Consider the following 19,956-nt stretch of genomic DNA (forward strand, 5'->3'; position numbering starts at 1 on the left):
AACAACAGACACCTGGGTCTATTTGAGAGCGGAAGGTGGGAGGAGGGAAAGGAGCAGAAAAGCAAAATGCCTGGGTGATGAAATAATCTGTACGACAAACCCCTATGGCACAAGTTTACCTGTATAATAAATCTTCACCGGTAGCCCCGAACCTAAACATCAAAAAATTTTAGAAACTCCCAAAACATGTTATATATATTTTTAAGGTTTCACGAGATTTTTATTTGTACTGGGTAGGTTACAATACTCTCTCAAAAAAAAGAAGTCATGTGAAGTTATGAAACTACACACTTCGTTGTCTACTAGCTAAAATCTGTGAATGATCTAAAATCAAGAGACACTGGGTAGTAGAGCTGAAGCAGAAGTCATCTGTAACAAGCCAGATATAAGGTGTCTTGGGTGTAACTGATTTTTCAAACATTAATTTCACAATCCACCAACTACAATTGTGAGTCCAACCAGGGAAGAGAAGGTAATAATGTTTCTTTTTATTTTTTTTTTAAGAAGATGTCTCACTATGTTGTTCAACTCCTAGGCTCAATCAATCCTCCCACTTCAGCCTTCCCAAATACTGGGTTTACAGGCGTGAGCTACCATGCTTGGCCAGGTAATGAGGTTTCTAAACATAGGAGCTCAAACATTAGGGACCATAACAACCTAACCCTGTGCCTGCATGTGTGTGCACACGCATATGTGTGTTCAGTAATATTCTTAAATTGGTTTTTTTTTTTTTGAGATGGAGTCTCGCTCTGTCATCCAGGCTGAAGTGCAGTAGTGCCATCTCGGCTTACTGCAACCTCCACCTCCTGAGCTTAAGACATCCTCCAACCTCAGCCTCCCGAGTAGCTGGGACTACAGGCATGTGCCACCACTCCTGGCTAGTTGTTTTGTATTTCTAGTAGACACAGAGATTTGTCATGTTGCCCAGGCTGGTCTTGAACTCCTATGCTCAAGCAATCCTGCAGTCTTGACCTCCCAAAGCAGTGGCATTATCAGCATCAGCCTCTGTACCTGGACTTTTTTTTTTTTTTTTTTGAGAGAAAAAAACAAGTATGTCACATTTCATTTTATCTGCTCTCAAATTTATAGAGACCCATGTGTTGAAGACCATGCCTGGGCAGCAGAAAATGAGACAGCACTGCAGGCTCCTGCCCCAGAGTGCCCTTCTGATCGCTGTGAAAGAGGAAGCTGGAACAGGAGCCTCTGCTGGCAAAGACGCTCTGTGTACAGTGCTCACCCCTGCAAGATTCACTCAACCTCAATAAAGATCCTGTGCCCATCCCAGACACCCTTACTAAATAAATAGACACCCCAGCCACACCAGACCCATCTCCCTCCCGTCCCATCATCAACTCCACACCAGGGAACAAAGGAGGTTCAGATCCAGCTCCATCACCTTCCTCCAAGATCCACAGATAACCTTTCAAAATGAAGGTTCACATGCACATGTCAATGCACAGGGTGTCCCTGATTTGATCAAGATCACGGAGTATCCTCAGAAAAGTGTGGCAATTACGAAAAAAAAAGAGGTCAAATAATAAATTTTATGTAACAAATCTGAGTGAATTTTGTGCTGAATAACCGAAAGGTGGAGGTCACATAAAGTCAAGAGTGAATGTTAACAATGCTAGTTCAATTTCAGTACTGCCTAGGAGACCCTTCCCTAGACCAAGAAGACTCCATTTGGTATGGTGGGGGTAGGGGTATCATTTGTTTACTTAGCAACTATTTAGACTCCACTAGGTCCCAGAGTTCTGGGCTCTCGGGACACATCAGCAAAGCAGAGACAAAGCTCTCTGCTGACACATGTGCCCATTCTAGCGGAGGGAGAGAAACAACCAATATAAGGATGATGAGCAAACCTATGAGCAGGGATGTTGACGTCTGCTCAGCAATATGAGAAGAAGTTAAGTGAGGTGTGTGGGGTCTGCCATGTCTTCCTGCCAGGCTAAACTAAATAGGAGTCATGATAGACTTCATGAAAAAGGTAATAAATGAGCAAAAATGGAAGGGCACGGGGAAGTTAGCCAAGTGGATTTGAAGGATGTCAGGAGTCAGCCACATGAACATCTGGGGAAGAGCTCTGAGGACAGAGGAAATCACGGGTACAGAGGTCCTGAGGCAGAAGCACTCATCTGACACATGTGCAGAGCAGCAAGGAGGCCAGGGTAGCTATGCCGGGTATGCCAGGGGAGGAGAGTAAGAGAAAAGAGGAGAGGCCACACAGGTCCATGAGGAGTGCGGGGCTGGGAGGAAGCAATTCAGTGGAGCCATGAAGGCTCTGCATAGCTCCAGCTGCTCTGAGTGAAAGGGGTACTAACGAAAGGCTGTGAGCAGCGGAGAAACAGAATATGATACAATGCTTAGAAGGCTAACTCTGGCTACTCCGTGATGGGGGAGCAGGGGGTAGAAGCAGGGAGATGAGTGCGGAGGATCCTGCAGCAATCAAGCGGGAGCTGGAGACAAGGTGGTGAGTTATGCTGAGACTTGGGAGCAGGAAGGAAAGCGCCACAAAAATCGCTCAAAGGTTGGATGTAGAGAAAGGGAAAAGGCGAGGAAGCCTGTAGTGCAGAGGGGAACACTGGGTGGGGACAGGGCGTCTGAGTTGAGAAGCCAGCCTCAGACTGCTGGGTTAGAGATGACTGCTGGACAAAGTTGAGAGGTCAGCAGGCAGGTAGATACAGGAATCTGGCATCTGGAGATAGGTCTGGGCTGCAGTCAGATTTGTGAGTCACTGGCATACAGATGACACTTAAAGCTGTGATGCTGAGTGTGTGGAGAGGTCACCTCTTAGGCCTTCCTCACTGGGCCTTAGGGTACTAAATAACACAGCTGAAGGTTCTTTTGGCAATGCCAATGGTCTGACATGAATCAGAATGGAAACAACGAGTGATCTCTGTAAATCTTAACCAGCTCTCATGTCTTATATGTCCCCCCCAGGAGAACAGCCCATCTACTTAGCCAGCTAGACCCTGAAAGTGTCCATGCAAGGCCTTCTACAATCACTCAAACTGAGGAGGAGAGAGTTCTTGGAGTCAACGTATCTGCCTGCTTCACATCTGAGGAAGTGTGCTCACGGCTTACCTTCTCAATGTCTACAAGTTCAGTCTCATAGATCTCTGCAATAGTAATGTGGTGCTTGGCTGCAATTGTAAACCTTCCCTAGGGGAAAAAACAAGAACGGGTCACACACCCATTTTAGCTATCTGAATGCCAGTTTGGGAACGTAAAAAAGAAAGATACAACCCTAAGCCATCTCGATTCCACCCCACAGCCGCTCAAGCAATGCAACGTCTTACCATGTCTGTGTAAATGTCGATGGCGGCATTTAAGCAGTTGATAGCCTCTGAAGCGTAGGCATTTAAGAAAAACAATGAAAAATCCATTCAGTCAAAGCGCGTTCAGGTGAGGCTGTCTTCTCGGCTGTTATTAGAAGGTTAATGAGGTATAATTTTGGAGTGGAGGGTGGGCAGGTTAGTTAGTGAGAAGCAAACAAAAAGCATGCACAAGTTCAGATTCATCAGCATGGCTTCGTTCCCAGCAGCTACAGTGTAATTTAGGGAACTGTAGCTGGAGTAATGGTGACTTAGTGACTTTGAACCTTAAAGTGAGGACTCCATCCAGGTGAAAGACTGTATTTATAAAAGAAAACAAAACCACGGAGGTTGTCACCAACACTTATAAATTTGATCTGCCAAAATACAAATGCAAACATATTCTTCATTAATATCATGCACATATACTAATTCTGGAACATGGCATCACATCACAAGAACGATCGCCTCAACAGATCATACTGTCCATGCAGCCAAAAGCAAAAGCACTTTGAAATGCCTATTCGAACAACTCTTAGGCAAAGCCAACATGTTCAAAGATGCTAAATTTTAGTATACTAACAAAACAAATCTAATAAAGAATAATGCTAATAGATTACACTAATTTTCTAAATATCATAAAATGATGATGTTATAATGCTGGCGTAGAGTGACAGCTCCAAGTCTACTGCTTTTTGTTTACGAGTCAGCAAAGTAGGAAGGCCTGACCATGGAATTAGAAAGGTAAGCAGATGAACAAAAATTGAAACCATTTCCCTCTAAACTATATAAAAAATGTGGATCCGTTATACCTTTAAAAATACAGAATATACTGTTCAGGCGCGGTGGCTCATGCCTGTAATCCCAGCACTTTGGGAGGCCGAGGCAGGTGGATCACGAGGTCAAGAGATCGAGACCATCCTGGTCAACATGGTGAAACCCTGTCTCTACTAAAAACACAAAAAATTAGCTGGGCATGGTGGCACGTGCCTGTAATCCCAGCTACTCAGGAGGCTGAGGCAGGAGAATTGCCTGAACCCAGGAGGAGGAGGTTGCGGTGAGCCGAGATCGCGCCATTGCACTCCAGCCTGGATAAAAAGAGCAAAACTCCGTCTCATAAAAAAAAAAAAAAATACAGAATATAAAGAGAAAAATAACCTATCTATAATCCCACTCAAATCCACTGCTAGTACTCAGATGTACTTTTCCTTGGTGTTTATTAGATACATTTCTATGTGTACAAACTTTTTTCTGAAAATGAGATTATACAACATTCATTTCATGTGCTTCTTTAATTGCCATGTAAACATTTAACAGGTCACTGAAGAGTCTCTGAAACCAGAGATTTTAATGCCTGCACCATATTCAAAAGTACTGATACATCATAATTTTACCACTCTAACAGCTCATTTAACCTGTGTCCAGTTTTTCACTTTGGGAAATAAACTCTGATTAATCTTTATACAAAAGGTCTTGAAGATACCCTATTTCTTTATGACATATTTATTCTCAAAATTTGGGATTTGTGTGTTAAACAAAATGGACTGCTAAAAGAAAAATGGAAAAATTCAAAAGTTCCCTCTGTGCACATGTATAGAAGAGAAGAAATTAATACTTTTAATTAACACCTTTAATTACACTCTTCTAACTAAAAAGAAATAACCTCTGCAAAATTTTACCACATTAAATATCCAACTGCATTCTTTCCTCAAAACAATACTTTGAAAAACACATCTTAAAAAACCAAAGGGATACCACATGAAGAAGACGTTTTTAGTGATTGGCTATTGCAACTCCCCTTGACTGGATCTGGAAACTCATTCAGTGTTTAGGAGAACGGGAACATAAGAGTTTTTTTTCATGATCAATATACGTTATCACAAAATTAAAATATAAGAAGTCTTAGGTAAAAGTAAAGGTAATTTCCAAAAATTATCTAAAATGCAGTATAAATGGAGTTTAATTAAATGACGCTATGAACTAAACAGCCAGTATAAATTTAACATATTTTCTCCTCATAAAAACTCCTAAATGATTAAAAGACATCCCTAAGGTTATCAAAATGTCTCCATTATTCGAAAACACAAAAATTCCTTTTTACCAGGACTCGAATGGACACCAACACTGACCTTAACGTTGAGGGAAGCACTGACTGGTTAGTTATACACAGAGACAGACACGCTATGCGCTTAGCTGGCTTACCTTGGGGATCCGCCTTTTTGTAAGCATTTCCAGCGTCCACAAAGCTGGTTGCGGAGTCATGTTTGCTCTGAAGCTGCATGTGGAGCTTGGCTGCCTGACAAAATGCGTTTCCTGCAGCTGAAGAAGACACTACAATTAAAATACAGAGGAACAAATCCCCCCACGGAGCAGCCCATGCTCTAAGTACTGGGCCTCCCTAGAAAAGTTATATTCCACTGAAGCAGCATTCCAATCAGAAGCAAAAATCACTGTGGCCCAGTGCATCTTAAGCAAATATCAAAATAACCAGAATCAAGTCAGACAGCAATGAAAGCTTCTCCACCTCTGCCCCAGCAAACTTTCCAAGTGACCCTGGGCACTAGGCCACCATTCCCTGGTCTGGCCATTCAATACCAATAGCCAAGTCTTAGGCTACTCCATTTGATTCCACAAACATACAATCAACACTAACCAAGGGCTTCAAGCCACAAATGATTAAAGAAAGATAGAACAGTGAGCTCAAGGATTATTTGTTCACTTTTCTTAGTGTCTACTGGACTTAGCTGTCAGCATGAAAGAAACTGCTAATAATGGCTTGATGGATAAAGTCAGCTTCCTAAAGAGCCAAAATCAGGCCCACAATTTTGAGATCCAAAAGTCTAAAAATCCCAAATTTTTTCTTTAGTTTATAGTAAAATCTGACTGAAATTTATAAGAGGTTTAATCTATTTTACCCCATTTAACATGAGAATTTATACATTTCCCTGCAGAATCACCGATGGATCTGGTTGTGGGATACTGGCCAAGTCTCCAACTGGGGACATGGCACAATGTATAAGGTACATTAACTAATCGTTTTCAGAAAAGATTTTGAATCAGGGACCATGGGTTCTGGAGTGCTGAAAAAGAAAGAAGGAGGGAATCACTGGCAGAGGAATCACATGAACACAGAAGAAATGCTTGAAGGTAAGAAAGGGATGAAAGTGGAGGCCGCTGACAAGCCTGTCCTGACTGGAGGAGGGCAGTGGAAATCAAGGCTGAAGCTGCATCAGGCCACTTCCAAGAGGGTTTAAACATCAACATGCATAAATTCCTGAGTTCAGAGAAAGCAACATGGAGGAGTGCCTCCGAAAAATGAGTCACACTGGGGAAGTCAGTACAGTAGAAATGGAGAAGAAAGAATCTGCTCTACCAGGAAAAGCATGGTTAAGAATATCACAAAGCCTTTAGATTTCTAAAAAAATTAATCATAAAGCAGTACTCACTGCTGATATTAAACCTTTGTTTTGTGATTTAAATTTCTTTGTGAGAAAAAAAGTCCAATTCTTTTTTTTGAGACAGGGTCTCACTGTCACCCAGGCTGCAGTGCAGTGGCAGGATCACAGCTCGCTACAACCTCCACTTCCTAGGATCAAGAGATCCTTCTGCCTCAGCCTCCGAAGTAGCTGGGACCACAAGCATGTGCCACCACATCTGGCTATTTTTTATTTTTAATTTTTTTTGTAGAGATGGACTCTCACTATGTTGTCCAGGCTGCTCTTGAACTTCTGGGCTCAAGTGATCCTCCAGCCTTGGCCTCCCAAAGTGCTGGGATTACAGGTGTGAGCCACCGCACCGGGCCATAAACAGCCAATTCTGCTAAAGCTTCAGTTGCATCTCTTGTCCCACTCGCTCTCCCCAGAGAACATGCTTAATTCTCACATGGGTTTCTGAACCTGAGGGCAAAGGGACAGTACGAACTCTGGAGCCGACCTGCCCAGGTTCTTGCTCTGTACCTCAGTTTCTGATCAACAGAATACCCAAGGCAACTGTGAAATATATGTAACCGCCAGCATGACATGGGTACTGCTATGATCTGTATGGTGGCATCCCGCCAAAATGTGTATTACCGGAGCCTGATATCCAATTAGACAGTATGAAGAGATGGGTCTTTGGAGAAGTGAGGAAGTCATGAGAGCTCCACCCTCACAAATGGGATGAGTGCCCTTATAAAAGAGGTGGAAGAGAGCTGCCTTGCCCCTTCCACACAGCAAGAAGGCGCCTTCGTGGAAGCTGAGAGCAGTCCTCACCAAACACAGAATCTGCTGGCACTTTGATCTTAAACTACCCAGCCTCCAGAACTCTAAACAATACATTTATTCTCTTTATAAATTACCCTGTCTAAGGTATTTTGTTATAGCAGTAGGAAGAAACCAAGGCACTGAACAATCTAGAGGAGATGCCGGCCACAGGGCTAGAGCTGGAACTAAAGCTCTGCTGGCCCCTGGTGAATCATGAGAGGCTTGGGGGCATCCAGGAGGGGCAAAGGCCACTGCCAGGGCACTGGGCAGGCACCTGGGGTACTAGGGGCAGCACTTAACGATGAAGTGGCAGCTCAGGAACATACTTCCTAAGTGGGAGCTTTGATGGGCTCTGCGTCGGAAGAATGTAGCAATAGCTTGGACTTGGCATGTAAAGTGCTAACAGAGGGGCCTGACTCACATTCTACACAGCGGCCACGTTCATTATTATATGCAAAGCTAGCCTTAGGTCGTATCTGTGGTTTGGCATATTTAAATGCCATCAGTTTTTTATAACCTACATCCTTATTCTCCTGCTGGCATTTCATTTTTGGCACCTTGTCTGTGTTTCTTGACCCAGAATCAGTCATGGTCCATCCTATTCTTGCTCAATAATACCACAATACCTAGGCTCTTCTGGGCTCCCTCCATTTCTTCAGATAACAGTAAGGGCTTTAATTTTACATTTTCACGTTCCCACATTCCAAAAAAAGTTGCTGGCTTACTTTGTCACTCTGAGTACTCATTCCAATCGCTGATAGCAAATGCTAGCTTGGAGTTTCTAAACTTGAAGTGTCTTTAAAGCAGCATAAATTAAATTAAATGGCCTCTGGGAAGCCACACAACTTAGGCTAAATTTGCCCCGCAAAACTGGTATAATACCTGTCATGATGATCTCTCAAAAGCTGAGTATCAAACAAATTAGCTTAATCATTATAAAAGAACTTTAAAACTACAAAGAGATGCAATGCTGTTAAATCATCACCAATGCAATATGGATAGAACTTCAAAGAGTCTAATACTCATTCACTCAACAAATATACTGAGTGCCTATGACTTTGCAGGTAATAATTTAGGTCCTAGAGATACAGCAGAGATGAAACAAACATCCTAGCCTTCCAAAGTTTACATTTTAATGAGAATCACCATATAATAAAAACATGTAAATATAAATGAATAAAACATTATGTAATTTATTTTTGCTAGATGGTGATAAGAGTGTTTGAGGAAAAAAAAAAAGTGTTTCCAGGAAGGAGATTGTTAATTTTTAAAAGGGTGGCCAGAGAAGACCTCAACAAGAAGATGGCATGTGAAGAGGGAACTAAAGGAGGCAGGGACCCAGCAACATTCTGTTTGGGGGAAGAGTAGGGAGACAGAGGGAACAGTGCATGCAAAGGCTCTGAGGTGGGAGCTGGGTGTACAAGGAAGGTGATAGTCTTTGAGAGCCGCTATAGGGATGTCAGCTGTTATTTAGAATGATATGACCTTACTTGTGTTATGTTACTTCATTAACACATTTATGCCTAGTGTTCCATTATTGGAACGCTAAGCATGTGGGAGTTATTCATATCCTACCCTACTGCTCAAGATCATTGCCAAGGTCTGATTTCCAAAATTCAAAAAATTGCAACCTCAGGCATAAATGGAAACAGACTGGAAAAGTGCAGAAATATGGCAATGTGAGGAGGCTAGAGCATCACCCCAGGTAACAGATGATGGGGGGCGGGGGGTTTCTACACACAAAGCCTCTGTAGTTACATACGTGATCAGTGGCCTCTCTGAAGTGGAATTTTCCAAAGGTTAGAATATCTGATCACCAAATACACTAAGTAATTAGCGGTCTCCACTGGGCATGGTGGCTCATATCTGTAATCCCAGAACTTTGGGAGGCTGAGGTGGGCGGATCGCCTGAGCTCAAGAGTTCAAAATCACCCTGGGCAACATGGTGAAACCCCATCTCTACTAAAACATAAAAAATTAGCTGGGCATGGTGGCGCACACCTGTAGCTCCAGCTACTCGGGAGGCTGAGGCACAAAAATCGCTTGAACCCAGAGGCGGAGGTTGCAGTGAGTCCAAATCGCACCACTGTACTCCAGTTTGGGCTACAGAGTGAGACTCTGCGTCAAAATAAATACATAAATAAATAAATAAGTAGTCTCTTCAGGTAAGATCACTTTCTGCTTATGATTACAAGACCTGAACAAAACCCAAGTTGGAATGTGAAACAAACCATTTTCTCCTCCATTTTAAAGATACAATTCAGGCCTAAGTATGTTTGAAAAATAGCATATCCCTTTATACTAAAGCCTTAGCTAAAACTGAACTTCTTATTAAGATCTTTAAAGTCAGAAGAGATCTTTTAGATTCATCTAACTCAAATGCATTTTCTCCTTTGAAATGATTTTAAAGTGTCTGCCTTGAAACAGCTTGTAGAGGGCAAGAGTCCCACTTCCATTCCCACAGCAGCTGTGAGCAGAATTCTACACCTACATCCCCTGCTCTGGTCAAAGGTGGTCTCCATTTCACTATAGAAATAGACCATTACTGAGCCATGAAAGATCTCTTTTGCTGAAGGGAGATGATTTCTCTGAGAGAGCCATCCCTTCTCAGACCAATGACAATAAACATCCTGTGAATTTTATTATGCCCGGACTCACCAGGTAGAAAGCTTACTTTAAAAAATAACCATGAGTCTGTTGAGGTTGATGATTTTAACCTCACTCTAACCCCCCACTCTGACCCCCAACTGCCATAGTTCTCAGTGGAATTATAATCAGTTATCGAAGAGCAGGGAATGGTCATTCTGAACCAATGTTCAGGTAAAGAAAACCAGGCATTTCTCTTTATCTCACTAGTTTTAATGACTTTTATTCCAACTTGCATTCCCTATAGCGCTGTATTTATTTGAGCATATTAGTAAGAAGCAAAGATTACTCTAAGTCTAAGTAATTTTTAACTATTTTTAGTTACCACATGCCTACTATATTAAGAAGCGCATGGAACTAAGACAGACACTGTCCCTGTGACTGTACTTAAGCCAGACTCTCAAGCCTCCTTCACGTGGACACACTCCTTCAGTCTCCATGTCAGCAGCAGCCACACCAGTCATTCAGCACTGAGGCCTGTCTCTGTGGCCAACAGTCTTGCTCTTTAAGGTGAAAACAGTCATTTCTTCCCTCAAAGTGTTTTTAAACCATTTGCCTAAAAAACAAACAAAAACTTTGTACGTACCACTCCAATTTTTAGCCATCTTGAACATATTTGCAGCTCTGGTATACATTTCACAAGCCTCTTCTATTCTTGTGTTTCCTCTGAGAAAAATTTAAAAATTAGGTTACATTTTAATGACCATCCACATCTCTAATCCTCCCTCCCGCAAATGATAAACATTTAGTACCTACCCGTTATGTGTCACACAGCATTACAGAATCTTAACCTCTGTTTAAAGGAGATACTTTTACTATCCTTATTTTCCAGATGAGGAAACTGGGGTGTTAAGTGGTAAAGTAACGAGCCCAAGGTATCACAGAAAGGATAGTTCAGAATTAAGACAAACACAGGGCCTGGGGTGGTGGCTCATGCCTGTAATCTCAGAACTTTGGGAGGCAAAGGTGGGTGGATCACCCAAGGTCAGGGGGTGATGAAACCCCATTCTCTACTACAAATACAAAAGCTAGCTGGGCGTGGTGGCATGAGCCTGTAGTCCCAGCTACTCAGGAGGCTGAGGCAGGAGAATCACTTGAACCTGGGAGGCAGAGGTTGCAGTGAGCAGAGACTGCACCATTGCACTCCAACCTGGGCAACAAGAGTGAAACTATAACTAAAAGAAAAAAAAAAAGACTCGAACTCAGATATGGCTGACCCCAGAACCAGAGGGGTTACAGACTAAAGATGTTATCCTGATTACGTCTTTGATCAGAGTCCTTCCCATCTATTAAAGCTGGAAGTTTTATACCAGTCTGAGTAGTTAAAAGTATGTTTTTCAAAGGAGATAAATTTTGAAGGATAAAGACATCTTTACCCTGTTATCTCCCAAGAGTTCAGCACTATGTTTATTCAGAAGCCACATGGTATGAGAAGGCGGCATGCTGTTCTACAGCTGTATTATGTCAGCTCTGGTAAGGGCAATAGTTCCACCACATGGAAGAGGCCTCGGGGCCCAGCCCGGTACAGAAATGCATTTGACAACACCCTGAGAAAAGGGCTCAGTTCTGGGAAGTTCTTCACCAACCAACTGATTCCACTGAGGGACGGCTTCAAGCTACTTGGAAATTTCTTCTCACACAAAAGTCAAAATTATCCTCCATAATCCTCCCAGAGTTTTCTAATTCTACTTTGCTTTTACTATGCTAAGGCCCCACCATGAAAGATGTTTATCTATCTTGTCTATATGTAATCATAAAATATCCAGTGGAAAACTGAGATGCAGTAAACTCTGTACAGTACACATAACAAGGAACTCTGTGGGGTACGGACACAGGACTCACAGACAGGAGAGGTCAAGGCTGACACTGCATGCTGGCCTGGTATGAACACACGTACATGAAACAGTGCACACACATGTGCCAGGAACTCCAATAAGCTCCAAGCTCCAGGAGAGGAGCTTGCTGCTCTGTGTCAACACAAATCCTACTACAGACCAGAGGCTAGGCACACAGCAAGGCTCAGGTGTGACTCAGACCTTAGGCAATAACAGTTTGGCCCTGGACTAGTTCTCTGACTCCTTCACACCTCAGTTTTGGCATCTGTAAACTGAATATATATACCTAGGAGTTATTATGAGGATCAAAAGAATAATCCACATATAGCTGCCACTGCAGAGCTTCACTCAGAGTAGGTACTCGAACAGAATGGTTATCATAACCAGATCCATGTATGGAAGGCATAAAAACCTCTGGCAATATTACATCATATGTCTCGTAAGGAACGTGTATCTGGAATAAATGCAAATCAAAACCACATATGTGATATCGCATAGCTCATGCTAGGATGGCTAGGACAGGCTACTGTCTGTCAAAAGACAGACGATAACAAGAGTCAGGGAGGATGTGGAGAAACCTTATATATGACCGGCAGGAATACAGAGGAAAGTCAGTTTGGAAAATGGGTTGCCAGTTGCCAAAAAGGTTAAACCTAAAGTTACCATATAACCTGGCAATTCCATTCCTAGGTACACACCCAAGAGAAACGAAAACACATCCTGGCAGGGCGAGGAGGCTCACGCCTGTAACCCTAGCACTTTGGGAGGCTGAGGCAGGCGGATCACCTGAAGTCAGGAGTCTGAGATCAGCCCGGACAACATAGCAAAACCCCACCTCCACTAAAAATACAAAAAAATTAGCCAGGCATGGTGGTGCATGCCTGAAGTCCCAGTAGTCCCAGCTACTTGGGGTGGGGGGACTGAGGCTGCAGTAATCTGAGATCACACCAGTGCACTCTAGGCGACAGATTGAGACTTCGTCTCAAAAAAAAAAAAAAAAAGAAAACACATCTCCACACAAAAACTTGTATACAAATGTTCATAAAAGCAGTAATTATCATAGCTAAAAAGTGGGCCAGACGCAGTGGCTCAAGTCTGTAATCCCAATATTTTGAGGGCAGGAATTCAAGACCAGCCTGGCCAACTTGGCAAAATCCCATCTCTACTAAAAACACAAAAATTAGCTGGGCATGGTGGCAGGCACCTGTAGTCCCAGCTACTTGGGAGGCTGAGGCAGGAGAATCACTTTAACTCAGGAGGCGGAGGTTGCAGTGAGCCGAGATAGTGCCACTGCACTCCAGCCTGGGCAACAGAGCAAGACTCTGTCTCAAAAAAAAAAAAAAGCTAAAGAGTACAAACAACAACCCAAAAGTCCATCAGCTGGTTAACAGATAAATAAATAAAATGTGGTATACACATACAATGGAATATTAACAGACAACAAAAATAAATGAAGTAGCAACACTTGCTACACTGCAGCTGAGAAGCCACAATGAGATACTGTTTATATGACAGGTCTACAGTAGGCAAATTTTTAGAGACAGAAAACAGGCTAGTGGTTGATAGTGCTATGGTCTGAATGTTTTCGTCCCCTCCAAAACTGAGTTAAAATGTAATCCCCAATGCAACAGTGTTGGGAGGTAGGGCCTACCGGGAGGTGTTTAGGTCATGAGTGCTCTGCTCCCATGAATCTACTACGGCCCCTAATAGAAGAGCTTGTGAAAGGGACTTCCATTCCCTCTGGTTCTCTCTTCCACCATGTGAAGACAAGGCAAGTAGACCCTCACCAGATACCAGACACTGGTGCTTTGGTCTTAGACTTTCTAGCCTCCAAAGCTGTGAGAAGTACATTTCTGTTCTGTATAAATTACCAGGCCAAGGTACTGTGTTACAGCACCACAAAGCAGGCAAAGACACTTAGAGGTGCGAGTGCTGGAGAAAAACGTGGAGGTGAGGGAAATGACAGCTACACGGTACAGCGTTTCTTTTTGGGTTGATGAAGATGATCTAAAACTGCTGTGGTTGCACAGCCCTGTGAATATGCTAAAACCTCTGCATTGTGTATTTTAAATGGGTGAATTGTATGGTATGTGTATTAAATCTCAATAAGCTTCCTCCCCAACACACACACACGCAGATCAAAAAACAAACAAAAACCTTTGGGGACTACGATACACAGTGAAAGATGGAAATGGCAACAAGCCATACCAAAAATCAAGTGTCAGAATAAGCTAAAGCTCTCTCTCACACCGTCATGTCTCTTTCTCTCCACTTCAAATCCACGCATTATAAAAAAATAGCTAATAAGTTCCCTAAATGGAAAATCCTGACATGAAAACATTCTCAAACTTAGCCATACCTCCGTTGAAACAAAGTCTTGCTACTTTCTGGGTCTTGTTTTTCTACAGAGTACTGGGAATCTCGAACTGTAATTACAGTGCAATCATTCTTATTAACGGTTTCTAAATAAAACTAGCTTAATTAAAATGTACTTTATCCACTTATTTTCAGAGACAGATAGAGCTAGAATTCACAGAGCTCCTACATTATTCTAGGTTTTATGCTAGATATTCCCATATATGTTATTACAACCATGAAAGACGCTATCTCCATTTTACAGACTAGAAAACGGTATCTAGAGGTCAATGGCTTATCCAAGGCTGCCCAGCCAAGGTCAGCAGTGTACCCAATACTTGACTTCAAGTTCAGTGATCTTTGAACCTTGCTAAACTGTAAGAGTCTCATCTCTCCTGAAACAGAATCTCCAGAGGTAGTCTCACTTTAAAAACTTACTTGTCATAAACCGACCATAACCTTGAAACTTCATGAAAAAAATATACTTTTGAAAGTATCCCAGATGCTTATATTATATGAAGGTTAATTTTTACAAATTTTATTGACAAGTTTTCAGAATTTAATTCAAAGTAACTCAACTGTCATCCAGAGGCCCCACAGTGAAGCAGAAGATCCCTGGAAACAGTATTTTGTGAGGAATCCACATTACACAGCAACCTGAGTACATGGCACTCAGTTGATATGAAGAAGCTAAACTGAATTAAATATACTATTTTTTTTTATTACAGGAATCTGATTTGGAAGAAGAAAACACTTTCGTCACCATGAAAGAAACTGCCTAGCTAGCACGAAAACCACTGCCACCTGGCTGACCCAGCTGAACCACCTACCCTGCATTCCAGAGGCAAGGCAGACTCTCTTCTTCTCGACCATAATTATTCAGGAAATCTTTACTGAGATCCACGCATTCCAGAAAACACTAGGAAAGAAACTTCTCGCCCACAAAGAGGTCACAACATTGAAGAAAGAAGATCCAGCTTCACGGCGAGAAGGGTCTGAGAAGAAGCCTATCCACTCCCATGTTCCCCCAAAGAAACATGGTCAAAGCCACAAATGTCCCACCAGGAGCCAGGGAACAGCAAAGCCATGAAAACCAACTCATCTTCAAATAACTACAATCTAGATTTTCCCCCGCCCTGAATAACAACCATTTCAGAGCACTGTGAAACTCTGACAACTATAGTCCGTACTATTTCCAAACTGTGGGTGGGAGGAGGGAGACATCGTAGAATTCTAAGAACTAATGACAGACATCCTGAGACATATCTGATGGGAAAAGGTGACAACTCCTGAGGCAGAAATAAAGTTGCCTCTAAAATCACAAGATATTAGGGTAGAAATACCACAAAAAGTAACAGTGACAATACTATAAAGATAAGCACGCAGACTCAGAGGCAAAATTCAGCTCTAACATCAGGATGCCATGAAGGGGTGTGTCAAGCCACCTCAAAAAACTGAAAAGGGACTTGCTCAGGGGGCTAAGGGGAACCCAGCTAAGCAGGAACGCTCCCTCTTCTCATTATTTACCTGCAGTATCTCCTTTCCCACTAGACTAAGGCTCTCGGGAGAGGAAGCAGCACAGAGCCCAGCACACAGGCCACGATAACGAGGCTGCCTGCTTAGTGTCTGGATGGAAGAAACTGTCCACATTAATTTTTTCAGGTTTCTCAGGTATCCCTCAAAATAATAAGCAAAGGTAGAAAGTATCCAGAAGAGAGAAAAAATTCAAAATCTGTCTATATAAAAAGGGCCTCTGCCATATAGAACAGGCTCTAGAAACAGTCTATTTCCACCTGATGCTTCGTTTCCGGAATCTTCCCAGGTTCTAAAAACTTCCAAGATAAACTTAACCCTTCCAAGGTTACTTTATTTCAGGGCTTAATAAATTTTAAAACAGTACAAATCTTTTATGTGATGCAGAAGTAGAGATTTCTTCAGTGGGGGAGAGGCAGAGACTGCAGGAAGACACAAAACCAGCAGAGGAGAGATGTTTGCATGTTCTCAACACAGACATGATAAATGCAAGAGGTGATGAGTAGGCTAACTATCCTTATTTGGTCATTACACAACACAGACATATATAAAAAAATCAAATTGTACCCATCGATATGTGCAACATGATGTGTCAATTTTCTAATAACTTTTCACTTCACTTCTGTTTAAGGACAAAAATCATACCTTCTCAAACAGAAAATAATCAGTGACATTTAAGAACTGCTACCAAAGTATATGTATTTAAGCACAATTTCCTGAAATAAAGCTTATGACAATTAGTATACCAAAGAACACTAGACTTCATTTTGACAATAGTTTTCTAATGCCTCAACTTTATATGGGGAGGAGCCATCTTTATAGAGAAGAAATAGGTATAAACTGGACCTATTAATAAAATAAAACAAAGATATTTCAATACTTAAGAAAGAGAATGGTAACTGCTAGACTAATATGACTGTTACACACAACCTGATTTGCCAAAAGCAGTTTTTAAATTGAATTTCAATCTTGACGTAATTGAATCTTTAGGCTGAGTTTCCATCTTTAGAAAATACTGATGAGATAAGTGATTCCCAAAGACGATGGTGGCAGCTTAAAGATAAATTTATCCACACATCCTCCAAAAACCATACAGATCAATAAAGAGCAAACACAACCACTCATAATCCATGCCCATAGCAAAAGGAGGCATAATTCAGCAGTCCTCCATTAAACATATTTGGGTAAATACAAAATCCAAAACTAGCAGAGTCGGCAACCTTGCCTCTGCTGCCAAGTCAGAAGGGAGCCTGTGGACAGGAGAGGGGAGTTTAATCTGGAAATGGCTGTTGAGGGAAGAACTCTCAGCAAGGAAGTAGCCTACCAAGGTGGGCAAACACCCCAGACCAGGTGGAAGACCTGGCAGGTTAGAGCACTGCAGTTGAGAACTGAATGGAGGGGCTTTGCCAGAAGTGGCAATTTCCAGAAGACAGTGCTTCTGGGAGAAGGCAACTTAGAAGGTAGGAAGCTTCTATGCAGGCTTGGCAGTGAAGGGAAAGAAGGTAAGTGATGGAAATAAATTCTTGAAACAAAAGAGTATCACAGAACTAGAAGTCACGCCAACCCTCTACATACCCCTCCAGAGCACCATTCATTAAAGAAACCACATTGAACTGTACCTACACAGACAGCATTTAAACTCAGAAACCTGTGAAGTCACACAAACCCCTCATCTTCTGTCACAGAAACACGTGCTATTGTGTGTCCAAGAAACTCTGACTCCCTACACTAAACGGAAAGGAGAAACAGCATCCATATGAAGCTACTATATAAGAAAAAAGATCTTAAATGAATCAATGCAGGAATAGAAAACCAAATACTGCACGTTTTCACTTATAAGTGGCAGCTAAACACTGGCTACCCATGGGCATAAAGATGGCAACAGTAGGCACAGGGACTCTGGAAGGGGGTTGGGGGGAAACAGTTGAAAAACTACTGGGTACTAGGCTCAATACCTGGGTGACAGGATCATGTGTACCCTAAACCTCAGTATCACACAACATACCCAGTTAACAAACCTGCACATGTACCCCCCGAATCTAAAGTAAAAGTTGAAATAAAAAGAAACAATATTAAAATAAAAATGAATCATCCTAAAAAACAAAAATTAAAATGTTTAAAAAAAAAACAAGAATTAAAATATGTTCCCTAAAACAATCACAAGACAGAGGAAAACAATCCCATATGACTGAAATAAAATTAAACCAATATGAAAGTACACCATAAGCTAGAAATCTAAAAGCTCATCACGGAAATACACACAAAAAAGATGATGAACTCTTGTTTCAAGTTCTAGAAGAACAGAAATAAAAAGTCAAACTGATCTCAGAAATAAAACCTTTGTTACAGCATAACTACGGGGAGAGCAGGTTCTACTGACAATAAGGAAAACTACGGAAACAGTCAAGAGAAAATGAAAGGGATATAAGTAAAAGTGACAGAGGATGGGCAAAAAGCCAATATCCATGGAATGAGAGTCCCTGAAAAAGGGAGGGGGAAAAAAAAAACATTTTCAGAATATCAGAAAATTTTCTGGAAACAAAAGGCATAAATCTAAATACTGAGCAGGCCTATATGTACTTGGAAAACTAACCCAGAATAGTCTACTATGAAACATATCCTAGTAAGATGACTAGATGTTATAAATAAAGAATATTTCTGGGCTTCCACATAAAAAAGGGAAAGTTATTTACAAAACTAAGAAAATCAGGCTAAGACTTCAACAGCAATATACAGAGCAAAGTAACAGTGGAACAATGCTTTACCAGAAACTCAAGGGGGAAAAAAGTGTGAGCCAAGGATTATACAGCCATGCCACCCGTCAAGCACCCCCAGTGTAAGCCACGACCCGAGGGATAACTAAGAGAGGACTAGGAAAACACAGCTGAAATGACAGACGGTGTTGTGTTGCAGTCTACGGCAAAATGCAGCGACAAGTGCAGAAAGGTAATAGGGAAGCATTTCTGTCTGACAAAGTACAGTTTCTTTTTAAAAACAGGCGCATTAGAGAAAAGAGATGTAGAACATGCCCACTGAGAGGCATACGCGTAATAGGAGTTTTCCGGAGTGAACAAAATAATAGGCGCCTACATAAAGGAAAGAAGCTGAGGATATTTAAAAACATTTATAGCATAAAGGTAACCAGAACAAAATTACGAACCTTCCTAAATAAAAAGAGAAAAGAGATGACATGAAGACAAAAAGAATGAAAACATAATAAATATAATAGCGAACCTTACGTATGACAGTTTTTATGAATGAATTTTATGTATGACAGAAAATGACAGTTAAGAACCACTCATATACAGGTCACTTTCAGATCTGCTCACAAAACAAAACCCAACTTTATGCTCAATACAAGAAACACAACTAAAATCCCTATTCTGAAAGGCTTAAAATAAAGAGAAAGTCGAAAGTATACCAAACAAACCAAGCAGCTCTTGTTAGAGCTGTCACAACAGTGAATAACCCTGACTTCTCCCAAAGGCTTCTCTCGCTCACTTGACCCGTTACTGCAGGTTGGCTGTGACTGCTGGTTCTTTCTCCACATGTCATTACTCTCTACTCTGGAACGCAGTATTAATCTGGTATATAGACTCTTCTTAATTTCTTAAGGGGAAAAAGCATGGAAGAAGTGCAGGGTAGCCCCTGCATCCCTTCAACTCACACTTCATCCGTCAGTCACATGGCCACGACTGGCAGCACAGGGCACACAGCAACAGACAGCATGCACGATCCTCTTACATAATACCATCCTAAGGAATGCAAATACAAGCAATAAGAAAAGAGATTGCTACCTTGCAATCAGACAAAGCAGAATTTGGGCTCAAAGGCCTTAAATGAGATAAAGAACTTCACTTCATAATCCTAAAATCTTAATTCATAATCAAGTAACATTAGTTGTGAAAATCTATGTACCGAAAACACAGTAGCCCCCTTTATAAAGAATTGCAAAACTCAAGAAGAAAGAAATGCACTTATAAGAAAGCAGATATTAATACGCCCCTCTAAGTTCCAAAGCAGATCAAGTGA

General features: G+C 41.7%; 1 protein-coding gene and 1 long non-coding RNA gene across 2 annotated transcripts in view; one reads left to right on the top strand and one right to left on the bottom strand.

Moving 5' to 3' along the window:
• NAPB (NSF attachment protein beta) overlaps positions 1-19,956 on the bottom strand; it is a 47,824-nt gene that overhangs the window by 22,694 nt on the left and 5,174 nt on the right. The window contains exons 2-5 of the mRNA XM_008995849.5: positions 10,788-10,867; positions 5,517-5,633; positions 3,300-3,346; positions 3,085-3,162 (exon numbers count right to left, since the gene is read on the bottom strand). Coding sequence (XP_008994097.1) covers positions 3,085-3,162; positions 3,300-3,346; positions 5,517-5,633; positions 10,788-10,867 — 322 coding nt within the window. The remainder of the gene's footprint in view (positions 1-3,084; positions 3,163-3,299; positions 3,347-5,516; positions 5,634-10,787; positions 10,868-19,956) is intronic.
• Positions 1,683-3,855, top strand: LOC144582465 (uncharacterized). Its single transcript, XR_013535148.1, has 2 exons — positions 1,683-1,987; positions 2,941-3,855. It is a non-coding gene; the product is annotated as an uncharacterized LOC144582465 (long non-coding RNA).

The sequence above is a fragment of the Callithrix jacchus genome, chromosome 5 (genome assembly GCF_049354715.1).
Source record: "Callithrix jacchus isolate 240 chromosome 5, calJac240_pri, whole genome shotgun sequence".
NCBI classification, from domain to species: domain Eukaryota; kingdom Metazoa; phylum Chordata; class Mammalia; order Primates; family Cebidae; genus Callithrix; species Callithrix jacchus.